This window comes from Cucurbita moschata, unplaced genomic scaffold (genome assembly GCF_002738365.1).
Source record: "Cucurbita moschata cultivar Rifu unplaced genomic scaffold, Cmos_1.0 Cmo_Scf00015, whole genome shotgun sequence".
Lineage (NCBI taxonomy): Eukaryota > Viridiplantae > Streptophyta > Magnoliopsida > Cucurbitales > Cucurbitaceae > Cucurbita > Cucurbita moschata.
The window spans coordinates 4289158-4302253 of record NW_019268531.1 but is presented as its reverse complement, the minus strand read 5'-3'; the positions used below and the strand labels follow the sequence as shown (position 1 = coordinate 4302253).

Below are 13096 nucleotides of genomic sequence, written 5' to 3'. Positions count from 1 at the left end.
TTTCTTTAAAATTATTTTCAACGTATTTTCTCGTTCATGTTTTTCGAAATATTTTTTCTCAAACGTGACTCGAGGCTCGAACATATGCCGATATTATCCGCGAAACTCGAATTTCACACAGCTGACTTGTTCGCTGAGTTAGAACGAGTGTCACATAATTGCTATCTCGTCCGCAAAAATGTGATTGTGCCACTAGAGATGTCCATTTAAGATTCGCCTTGAATAGGTGAGAAATCCCTATTTACGTGTAGAATGATTTATCTCGGGGCAACTCTCAATTAATACTACAAATGGATAGTAAATTTAAGAATTTTAGTAAACAATTCATATTATTCTACAAAATAATTTCAAAAGTGATGTAAACACCAAATGACTTTTATGGTCCAGCCATATTGGAGAGTCAAACATTGACCAAGAATAATAATACAAGGGTAAAAAAGTAATTACACAGTTTCTCTCTCTTGACCTGAAACTAAGTCAAGCATTAGAGAGAGAAAGTCATGGATGCACAAAATGCTGCCATTTGGAGGCCTAAGAATGAAATTTCAAAATATCTCTATGAAATAAAATAAAATAAATTAAAAATTAATAATGTGGCTAGAATTGTTCGTTTAATTATGAAGTTCTTATGATTGATCCACCTAAAAGAAATGTGCAGTTTGTTGGTATAAGTAGTAACTTTCATTTTCTTTTTAAACTTTTCTCATTCGGATGTGGTCTCGATTCATTCATGTACTACTTCTTTACTCGATGTCACAACATTTATGAAATTACAAATTTGACAATTTGTTATAAATTTCTTTTCGAGACTAACATTGATGGGATAAGAAGTCAAATTATTAATTTTTTATATAACAATTTTCTGAACTATGCTTGAATTGGTCGTTTATCGAATAGTTTAGTTAAAAGACTAATGTGTTGTACTTTAGTTAAAGTTACATTTCAAGTGTACTACATCTCTTATCGTATTGATTCAATTAATTTTTCAGATCCGCTAGACTAGAAATAGAGCCAAACGAATATAGAAGTATAAATATATAGACTAGAAACGACATCTCTTATCTCAATGATAGCACAAAAATATTAAATGAACAGAATTGAGATATGGATGGAATGTAATGAAATAGAGTCACTTTGAGGTTCTCTATGAAATGAGGCATGGAACGGAATCACTACGAAGAAGTTCCAGGAGTTTCGAAGGAAACCTCGAGCTCATATTGGTTGTGGGTTGAGAACGAGAATTAAATCCTCTGAAACCTAATTTACTGTTGTTCCTCAGTAGCTCAGTGATAGAGCGGTCAACGGTTAACCGATTGAACTTAAGACTATAAATTAGTTTTCTAGACGAGGACTATAGATATAATAATTACTAAATATAATTGAATGAATTTATAAATTACCTATTTTTTTTAAGTGAGAAAAGAAATAAAAGAATTGAATAATAAGGAATAAAAAAAATTTAAAAATTAATTTTTGTAATTAAAAAAAGGATTTGGTTGTTGTCTCCTTACTACATGATGTTACAATATGCCTATCTTCCACTTTATTTAACATAAATATTTGAAATTTATTTATAATTAATGGAGTTGTTAAATAGCTATTTTTGGAAGCTTCGGCTAGCAAGGCGGGTCCCAATGTGCACGTATATTAAGTAGTTGATGTGATATCAAAAGTGAGAGATTGATAAAGTCATAGTATGAGTATGAAGTAGCCAAAATTGATCCCGAAAAAGAAATAAGTCAATCCTTCTAATGCAGCTTAATATTATGAAGTTCTAAAATGTGCTTCTGGACAGACGTTGATCTTGTTCTTAGCCGTCATTTGGCTTAAGATAGGGAAGGTTGAACCAAAGTGGGTCGTTCCGAGCTAAACGAAGGATTAATACGTTTGTGATCTAGTTCCTACCAGTGTACTGCTACACAGTGTAGCAGTACCTTCCTTTCTCATGGGCAAGTCCCCGTCCCTGTTCACCATTCTTCATTTAAACTGGGATTCCATACCCCATTGTGGGCAGGTCTACACTCTCCCCCGATTTACGTTTAAATAAAGATTCTACCCCTTATTCCGGGCAAGTCTCCACGAGACACATTATAATAACCTAATAAGCAATTGATATAAAAAATTTAGGTACAAAAACCAAGACATATTATGGCAAACAAAGAATAATTTCTTAAATGTTTGGATCTCAATGACACGACGCTTCGACCTCACTCTTCTCCAAAACTTCAAAGCCTCAATAATAAGTAACCACTCGACATTGTTTTTGCTTGCTGCTTCACTCTTTTCCTCAAGAGTAGGAGCTGGTTCACCAACAATTTCGTACTATACACAAACTATATATCAACTCTATAGCGTAACCTTCAGACCTTCAGACCGTGCAAAATCGATGCTCTAAACAAGCGCACAAAAAATAAATATTAAATAAATGACGGGACGATAAAAACACTCGACGCCAGTGCAGGAGCAGCAGCAGCTTTCTTCAAGGGATGACCACCACTGTGCTTGAGCAATGCAAAAAGGGATGACATTGTTGGGGGGGTAAAATGCTTCCAAAAATACCAGAAAACACACACAGCCAACCCAATTCAAGAGATGTATGTAACCAACCAACTCAGGATTCGACACAATCTGGAACAAAGAATGACCTGTCTTTGCCAATCCCAATTACACTAGGATGAGAGGATTGACTGAAGTGCAAGCTGTTGTTGTGGTTGCAAAGACGACCAGGTCGATGCTAGCGTGGAGGGTGGTAGAGTTTGCTGAAGCTGCCTCAAAAGGTTTACCATTCTACTCGCAGTTTGCTCCGTCGCAAGATCCTTACCCGCGCATAGAACCTAAATCAACAGCATCCCAAGAATTGAGAAATCAAAGCATACAAAACATTCGTGTACTCGGGCGATTGCTTTCACCATATTTTAAGATATAGCATACATATATACATACCTCAGCAAAAATGGAAACGATTTTGGGAAGATATTGATTGTTGGGACCTAAGAGTTCTTTATCGGACCTGTTAATTAAATGGAGGAAAACATCAGCAGCAATGAATTAGGCGAATAAAATTGAATACTACAATGTCTTGTGGAAGCAAGACTTCTACCTTTCAACCATTGAACAGAGCTGATCGTGCACTATCTTTGCCTCAATTAAATCACCCTTGATAGGCAAGCAGCCTAGCCATGCAGGAACCAACTGCCAAATAAGACACAGAAATAAGTGTACAAACTACTTATACAAATGCCGTAAAAGCGATGTAGTTCAGAACGGGATCCATTGATGCAATAAATAGAATACGAGTTTCGAACTTGGCATGTTTTATGACAAACAAGAACACAATGAAAATCCAAAGCTTGAGGTATTTCGGTCAAGAAATCGATTCATTGGATAGCTTCACAGAGTTTGGGGTAAATAAAAACGTGTTCTTTCGAGTTACAACCTAAACAGATACTCCAGATTATGGTGTTTCGCATATTTCACAGAAATGCATGAATATAAACTCAAAAAAACACCATCATAAAATCTTATCTTAACGTTTACGCTAAACAAAAAGAAAGAACGAGTTCATTTGAAATGAATATGAATGAATTTAGTTTAAAAACTATGAAAGAGATGCTGGCTGAAGACGGACACAAACCTGAGATCCATTTATGCTATCTCTGTGGAACTGACATATCTTTCCAAGAGCTGAAACAGCATTGTCATATGCCATGATGTTTTCAGAATGTTGTGCATTAGGGTGCCGTATCACAACATCCAACCTGGAAAGGGCCTCTGCAAAAAGAGAAAGAGAAGACAACAAATTCATACACAATTTATGAAGGGAACTCGATAACTCAAAAAACGGAGGAGGCTCAAATGAAGCCAACCTTGAACGAGTGGTTTGAATACAGATCCACCAAACTCGGCACAGACACCGATACCATAAACAGCGGCCTGTAAATAGAGTAATGGCTGAATTAGATAAAGCTTGTCAGGTAATAAGAAAATCAATGCTTACGACCATTCGAAGGCAGAACAAACCTGACGGACATCAGGATTCTCATCATTGCAAGCCTCCAACAAGAAAGGAAGGTAGGTATCATAATACCTGATTCACATTTGAAAAATTAAGATAAAATGCTCACAGAGTGTAAGTTACGACGAAATGATTACCTGAGGGCCGCCTCACGGCAATGCTCAACAAGATCATCAAAAATACATATTGCTATCCTCCTCTCCTCTGCTGTTCTATCCTTACCCTGCACAACGAATATCTTGAATATTAGGGTCAAGTACTTTCAAATACACTTCAAAAAATAAATTTGTTTCCACAACCAATATGTACATGTTGCAAATCAAAAGAACACAAAGTTCACTTTTGAGGTGTAGCTATAAACAGTGAACATAACAGTGAATGAAGAAGATATTTTGGAATCGCCAACTTAAAAACAAATTAGATGTCATTTTTAACAAGTGAAGTGATTGGCTACTTTGTACCCACAACTTCACATCTTTGTAATATATAAAAACAGAAGTCTTTGTGAAAAAATCGTAAAGAATGAAAAACTCATGTATATTCAGAATGGTGGCTATTTTTTAATATCAAAATTATGAAGCGTTATAGGGAGATGAAAGTTTTCAAGAAACTTACCCACATAGGTGTCAAATAAGATGAGAGCTCATCGAACATAGGCAAGAATGAGGCCTTGAAAGTCTTGATCAAAGTTCCCAAACAATCACCAACCTGATCAAAGTACAAAAATAAGGTATACGACCTTATTCTCAAACTGATCCTTAAATAGACCTCAAAAAACTACTAAGTAACATAAGATGGGATATCCATCACGATGAGTTACCTGATCAAAAACTTCTTCCTCTTGCTCATTTTCTTCGTCCAGCAATTCTCTCTCATCTGCATCAAAATCTTCTGCTTTTGTTCGCTCCATTCTTTCATGCTTTCTTGATGAACTAGCAGTGATGACATGTTTAATCTCATCCACGATGCACCTTACTTGGCTTTCATCAAGAAGTGGTCCAGAGATCTAACAGAATAAAAAGTTATATTTAGTTCAGCAATGCATATGATTCGTACTTCGAGGGGAAACAAGCCAACTTCAGCTGAGTATCATCCAAATCCCTCGAACTACCACCAGAAAAGGCAGAAAGGAGAAAAGAAATAAATGAAGTAAGAAAAGAAACAAGACCAATGAAAGAAAGAAAGAAAAACATAACAACATGGTACAGTTAAATTGAATTCTTAGGATACCAATTAGCATTTCCTTGCTCAATGAGAATCGGGAAAATAGAACACTAAGACCTATTTAATGGATATGCATAAGCGTTGTAATCAAATTGGAGTGGCATATCACATATGTATGGGGTGGCTAAGAACTGTAAAGGTTTATGGATTTTGTTAGTTTTTTAGACTCAATGACTCATATTGGAGTTCCTAAAATATTAATTTTGTTAGCTAACAACTCGAATTCCTAGGCAGAGGAGGGAAAAGAATAAGGCTGCAGAAGCACCGAACTAGTTTCGTAATAGATATAGAAAGATTGATCATTGACTCACATGATACTCATTACTGCAAACTTTATTACACTTCACACAATATATTTGACAACTATATTTGTTTGGCGATCAAGAAATACATCTCAACTTCATCATACTAACCTGTATGCATTCATTCAATGCATCCAACATACTGGCACATATCTCCACCTCAGGCTCCTGTAAACCATTTGCGGAAAAAAAAAAACATCATAACTTAGCATTCCTCACTCTCGAGTACATAAGAGCACTAAATAACAAAAGGTGGATTTCAATTTGTAAGTATAAAGATCTATCCCTGCCGGAACAAATCTAATCAATAAGAACCTTGTGTAATGCCTCCACCAAAGCTGGTATAATATAATCTGACAGCTGCTTTACGTAGGATTCATCACGACCTTGAGATTGCCCTTTCTCAACAGCCAATTTTGCTGATCGCAGGAGCTCCGGCATGGCTTTTTAAATAATAATCAACAAGTGTAAAGAAGGTAATTTAAATAAAACGCTTCCAATGAATTTGAAGTAGAACAAACGCATATAGAATAAAAAGAACAAACTACCTACCTGAAACAGCAGCCCTTCTAACTTCTTCGTGGAAATAAAATTTAAGGAGTGGAACTAGAGTGGGAGCAACCTATGTAATATAGAAGAATCATTAGTACAGCAATAAACAACAGGCTACATTAGAAGATCGAAAGTGTAATTCATTAAAGCAACCTGATCAATCCAGACAAAAAATCCTTCTTTTAGTTCATCAGCATAGCAACATAGCATGTTGCAAGCAGTGGCTTTTTCCTCCAAAACACTAGTCTTGATGCCAATCCTTTTGTCACCGAGAGTTATTGTTTCAATGCTGAAATAAAGACAATAAACTTTTATTTTTAAAAAAAAACACCTTGATCAAAGAACTAACTGAAAAACTGGTGAAAATTTGAACACACCCAAAAGGAAAGTAGCACAAAATATGAGATTACGTTAAACATGCTAGTTAACATAAGATAACAAGTATGATTCCACAATGTCTTAGATGTATTCCATTTTTTAAAAAATACATGAGAAAAAAGGAACCTAAAACAAGGATGAATACTGCAGGGTACACTCACTAGAATTTAAATTGATTTCATTCATATTAAAACCTAAATAAAAAGTTAAAAAACCGAACCTATCATCATCGTCATCAATATCAGCATCTGAATCAGCAGATGTGATTGTCACATCAGGCTTCAGTTGAGCAGATTGAAGCAAAGGTGGCATCACAACACTCATGTAAGGAAGAAAATCCTGTCCCAGGCATTTGCAGAGTCTAGCCCATGCCTGCAAAAGAGGTAAGCAATTATTTTTCTTCTTTTTGGACCAATGAATTTAAACCAAATTCATACAACAAATCGAATTAGAGATAAAAGGTTTACTTGCAACATGTAGCTGGTTGTAGGATCATCTGCTTCCATTGGAGACCCTTGTAGTGACAATAAAACATCCATGACCTTCAAAATGGCATAGATGATAAAATGTTCAAGTCCACTATGGAGACCAAGAATGGAAACTACTAGTGTATGCAGAAACATTGATTGGAACAACCATTTGATTTAAAAGACACAACAACAACATTCACGATAACAAAATTCACTTAATATAACACAAGGCTAAATAGAGTAAGCAAACAACGGATAAATATTATCGAAAATAACCTGCTTGGCATCATCCTTAAACTTGTCTTTTCCAACAGCCATGCCAACCAAACTGATACACTCCATGGATTTGGCACGAAGCATACGATTGGATTTGTCACTTGCATTTACAAGAATAGCTTTTAAATAAGGCATTACAGCATCATAATACTTCTGGAAGTGCTCCTGTCCATGCAAAAAATAAAGCTCGACATACCCACAACAAAAGAACGATAAATATTTAAAAATGATTTAAGAGTAAACAAACCTGAGAAGAATCAGCAACAGATGCAAGAGCTGTCAACGCACCCTCCTGAACCATCTGCTTTCCATTCTGAGATGCAGACAAATGATTGGCACATTAACAAAAAGTATATGAAATACTAAAATCACACAATATTTGCAACAAATGCAACTACACAAAAAATATTTGTTAAAGAAAGAACTTGAGATGCATCACCATTATACCTCAAAAACAAACAAATAACATTTCTCAGAAGCAAGAAAAGGAAATTTCAATCAAATGATTTATTTGAAGTAACAAGTAGTGAAATGTTGATCTTATAAATTGAAGGTAAGCTTCCTCCATTAGTAGAATACCTGCAGTAGTACAAGGAGTTTGCTCACTATTCCATCTAAGTAAGGCGTCAAAATATCTGGGGTGCAATTTTCACTGAAATTGAGGACTGCTGAGGCAGCATGTGCCTGTAAGATTAAAGAGAGACAAATAGAGCAATGTTACCTCAAAGTGGAGAAGTAATATACTGTGCACTGTTTTCAAATAAAAAAGCAAGAAAAACTCCATTGAGGGACTGCTTATTCAAATCAAATGAAACAGCCAAAGGAACAAAACATCACATATATCCATCGCTTAACCTAGTTAAAAAGATTAATTTGCTAATTGACTTCATAAAAAAAAAAACGGAATGTAGCTCATCATGTAGTGGTGACAAGTTTCAACATAAGAAGATGTTATCTGACCACATAGAACAACAAAAGATAAAATATTCGTAGAACAAATGACTAACTGGCTGCAGCAATTTCATAAGGATAGAGTATACAAACCTGTACTCGTGGATTTTGAAAATCATCCATAGCTCCAGCTAGAGCAGGCACAACTAGATGGTGAAATTTAGCCTGCAAATCTGGGCCAAGATCAGTAGACAACTGGCCAATCGCATTAATGGCTGCCCATCGTACACGTGGATGCGGATGTTGGAATGAATTCAAAACCATAGAGAGTACTTGCTCGAGATTCTTTATCATCACCTGCACAAATAGAAAGAACTACGTGGTTAGAATGACGAACCAATGCACCTAGTACAAAGACAAACAAACAAAGCTCTAAGATCACCAGGTTGTAAGGAATCAACAACAAATAATAGCCCAGATGATGCTAGATAGATACAATAATATAACATATAGTCCTCATGTGTTGGAAACTGAATTGATCCACAATGCCTTTTACATATAACAATGAAATAAAGCTAGTATAATAAATGCAAACTTCAGGAAATTTAAATGGTAAAGCAAAGGAAAAGATGAAAATTCAAAGCAAGGGCTAAAACCTTTGAGCAACCCTCTGCAATTTGTGACATTGCAATAAGTGCAGCATGGTGCTTCTGCCATTCAGGTGCAGCCAGGAAGACTGGAAACAGATCAGAGGCAACAGGAACAATAGAATTTCCACCCAATGAAATAGAAAGTCTATCCAAACACTCTTGCCCAAACCCATAATTATCGGTCTCGCCCGCATCCTCGTCCTCGGTATCTGCAGTATGCCAAGCAGGATCATCCTCGATATCCAACAACATATTCATTAGTATCCCAAACAATCTACTTATAAACTGCGGCAACTTCCTCATCATCCCAGGAGCTCGCTCTCGAGCCTCAGCAAGCGTTATAACGAACTCAATTGCTAAATGTCTAGTGGATTCTTCAAGGGAATCCGCTTCTGCAATCTGCAACATGGAACCAACCACATCAACCAATTGCCTCCTCAAGAATCTGGGCTCAGTCCCTGCCAATTCAATCAACAACTCAAGCGCATCTTTGGCAGTGGCTTCTTGGCCTGAATTCAAAGCCTCAGTCAATGTCTGCATCATCAAGGGTAATAGATTCTGAAACTTGTCCCTATCAGAAGCACTGGATAAACATTGAATAAAATTGATCGCAGCACCCAAAGCCGCAATCCTCACATCGCCAGTCTTAGACGAACCCAAACACTGCGAAAACACAGAGTGAAGCGTATCCAAATGCGGAACTAGGGTTTCTCCAATATACTGAGCCAACTGCGCAAAAATCAACAACGCAGATTCCTGCAACTTAGAATTATCTGAAGTAACACATTGAAAAATAAACGGCATCAATTCATTCCATCCCCCTTCGGGCAAAATCCCAGAAGCAAGCTCTGCAATAGTATCACACAACTTCTTGGAAATAGATTTAGATTCCTCCGTCTGAAGTGAAGAAAGCAATACAGATTTAAGCGTAGATTGAGTGGAAGGTGAAAGACGAGGCCAGAGATAAGAATCATCGCGAATGAGTTGACGACGGAGGAGAATGGCAGACATGGTGCGCGCCTCAGGGTGAGCAGAAGGGTGAAAAAGATCGGCGAGTTTGAGAGCAAGCGCATCTGGATGGGTTTGTTTGCAGAGGTTGAAGAGGGACTCGGCTTGTGAACGCTGGTCATTGGAAGCGGACATGAGATGGGAAATTAGGGTTTCGAAGTGGGTGCGATCGGAACCCAGAAGTACGGCGAGTTGATGAAGCTGAGCGGGATCGGCAGCCATGGATGGAGAATTATTGGAGGTTTTTGAGATGGAATTACAGAGAAAGGTGAAGAAGACGGAGGGTTTGTGGCGCCTCCAAACGAATCCCAAAGGGAGGGAAGAAGTTTGCCTTTATTGAGAAAGAAAAATAAGGGTTTTTTTTTATTTATTTATTTGGGTTTCCGGTTCGGGTTTCCATTTCGGGTTCAAATTCCGGTCCGGTTCGGTTGAGATTTTAAAATCTTGACCGAGAATATCGGAAGTCAACGCGAGTGAAAGTAGTTATCGTTTATCCGTTGACTTTTTTGATATGGATAAAAGATAATAAATCAATTAAATGTTTATTTTGTTTCGTATTAATATTTTACACCATTAATTTTTTTTCAATCAACAAATTTTTTATTTACTAAATTTATTAAAATGTTATTTATGAATTTTTATCGAAAGATTTACATTATGAAATAGGAATAAAATTTATTATTATTATTATTATTTTAATATATGGTCAAGTAGAACTAAAACGAACATTAAAAAATAAAATATCGAACAACCCAAATGATGTAATGACTCGAACAACTCAAATAGAGTTCACAACCCGAGACCCAACTCAACCCAAACAGTTTGAGTTGAGTTTAGTTGTCAAATTGTTCTTTTTTGTTAGAAAAAAGAAAATTATACCGATTTACTATCTATGTTATATTAATAATTAAATCTCATAAAATGTAAATATCAAATATTCATAAGTCACAACGGATTATTAATATTAATATTCATTAATCTTAATTTTCATAATAATCTTAAAAATATGGTATTTTTAGGTTAGTTTGGTTGACCGGTCAAAAAAAGTCAACCACTAACCAATCCAAAAATGATTGAATCTCGGTTGATTCCAATGATTTTCGGCTAAAATTGATGAATTTCAAGCAATCCCAACTGAAAAATCAATTTTGGTCACTTTTCAATCGATATTTATGAGTGAGGGTATAATCGTAATTTTATATTTAATTTTGTTCATGCGTTTTTTAAAAATATATAAAGATTTAGGGGGCTATTTTTTACAATAACCCAAAAACTAAACCCTCCAATGACAATTTTCGACCCCGAAATTTTCAAATATAAAAATTTAACTCTCGAATTATGTGATTTGAACTCGTTCTGTTCGGTTGCTCTCTCATCTTCTTTTTACTTTCTGATTTCTAAAACCTACCAACAAGTACATGACACGAGTCATTTTCGAGATCTCATGTCAGTTGTAGAGGAGAACGAAATATTCTTTTAGAGTGGTATGAAAATTTTTATCTAACGCTGGTTTAAAAAGTATATATATATATATATATATATATAGTCTTTTATTTTCTTTTCGTCCAATATCAAGATCACTCGAAGGTGTAAAAACTGATTGGATATCACAATGGCTCGACTTTATAAAACTCTAATTGACTTAAATTCATTACTATATGCAAGTTGATATCATTTAAAAGGGTAAGAACGGAGACATGCATGTCACAACCTTGTACACCGAACACTTCAAAAAATTTATCTAAGAAAATTTTCACTTGAGTTGTAATTTTTTTTAACCCAAATTATCATTTTTAAATTATAAATTTTTTTTTGGATTGGTTGGTTCGAGTTATTTTTATTTAGGTTTATTCAAATTTTTATTTTTAATTAAAAAAATAGAATATTAGTATGTAAAATATCTATTTATTTATTTTTAGAATATATTATAAAAAATCATTTTCGAAATTAAATAAAAATAAAATAAATATATCTATATAATTCGAAAATAAAAGTATTTTTTTAATTTAAAAATAAATTTGGGTTGATTCGTTGTATCACGGTAAACCATGAAATTTTAACCATGGGCCGAAGGCCCAAAGACCTACCTGCGTCCAATTCAAACTAGGCCCAAAGTGAAAATTTTCCTAGAAATTGAGGTTTTACTTTGTATATTTATTTAGAACGTGGTTAAAATTTTTTGTTAATCTCTCTCGTCTATTTGTAGAGACTCGTAATTTATCATATGCATCGGGTCGGTCAGGTTCTTTCGGAGTATGGACACGTGGATTTTGTCATGCGCCATAAAGAGGGACGGTGGTAGGACTAGTATGTACGCTACTAGTCCGATTTGATGTAGTAAGCTGAAAGGGTCCGATAAAGTATGAGCTCAATTTTTCATTTCATCCAATTTCAAGAATCCCGTGTCGCCTATCTTGAATTCAAGGTTCCTACACCTCACGTCAACGTAACTCTTCTGTCTACTTTGAGTCGTGCACATCCTCACCTTGTTCTTTTGCATGGTTTCATTGGTAGCTTATACTAACTTTGGTCCCAATAGTTCCCGTTCACCTATCTGATCGTAGCACATCGGGGACCTGTACCATTTTTCGTATAAGGCCTCGAAGGGTATCATATCGATAGTTGTCTTTAAGCTTAGAGCGGTGCCATATCATTTTTCATGAAAGTTGTTGTTTGTAGGCAATCTAACACGCATGCACGTAACGTTTCTTCAAAATTTTGGTTCAAATGTTTAGTCTACACATCCCGTGCTTGGACCAGAAAGTAGAGTCTATAAGAAAACATAGGTCCAACCATGATTGCTTATATTTCATTTCTTGACCCAACACTGGAACTACTCACTCGGTATTTTTAAATACTCAGCCACGTGCTATTATTTTTTTTTCATCTAAAGGTAAGGCATCATTGTACAGACAACTTGTATTATAGGTCAAGGGTGAGACGAAGATGACCCCATGGAACGTTGATGCTGCACGAAGGTGATCGAAAAGATTGGGACGATCTTGGAGGAAACAAGTTGCGAACGATCCGATCAAGCCAAGAAGATGCACTGGAATACACAACATATGTACAGAGACGAGCCAAAGTTTAGGGAAACTGTTGAATGATGAAAGTTCCACATAAGCTAATTTAGAGAATAATCATGAGTTTATACTGAAAGAATACTTTCTTTATTGGTACGAGACCTTTTTGGAGAGCCCAAATCAAAGCCAAGAGACTTTATACTCAAACTGAACAATATCATATCATTGTGGAGAGTCGTATTCTTTTAACATGGTATCAGAGTCTGCCTTAAATTTAACCGCGCCTGTAACGCCCCTAATTTTCTTT

At 35.7% G+C, this 13096-nt stretch overlaps 1 protein-coding gene across 1 annotated transcript; it reads right to left on the bottom strand.

The window, feature by feature from the left end:
• Positions 1–2146: 2146 nt before the first annotated feature.
• Positions 2147–9988, bottom strand: LOC111453334 (importin-5-like). Its single transcript, XM_023094391.1, has 20 exons — positions 8765–9988; positions 8262–8465; positions 7797–7901; positions 7465–7530; positions 7218–7382; positions 6939–7013; positions 6692–6843; positions 6247–6382; positions 6094–6163; positions 5857–5984; positions 5653–5709; positions 4836–5021; positions 4631–4723; positions 4153–4238; positions 4021–4087; positions 3867–3933; positions 3635–3771; positions 3101–3192; positions 2944–3010; positions 2147–2834 (listed from the first exon to the last, which is right to left on the bottom strand). Exons 1-20 carry the CDS (start codon positions 9986–9988, stop codon positions 2670–2672), a joined length of 3342 nt encoding a protein of 1113 aa, XP_022950159.1. The 3' UTR covers positions 2147–2669.
• Positions 9989–13096: the final 3108 nt, after the last annotated feature.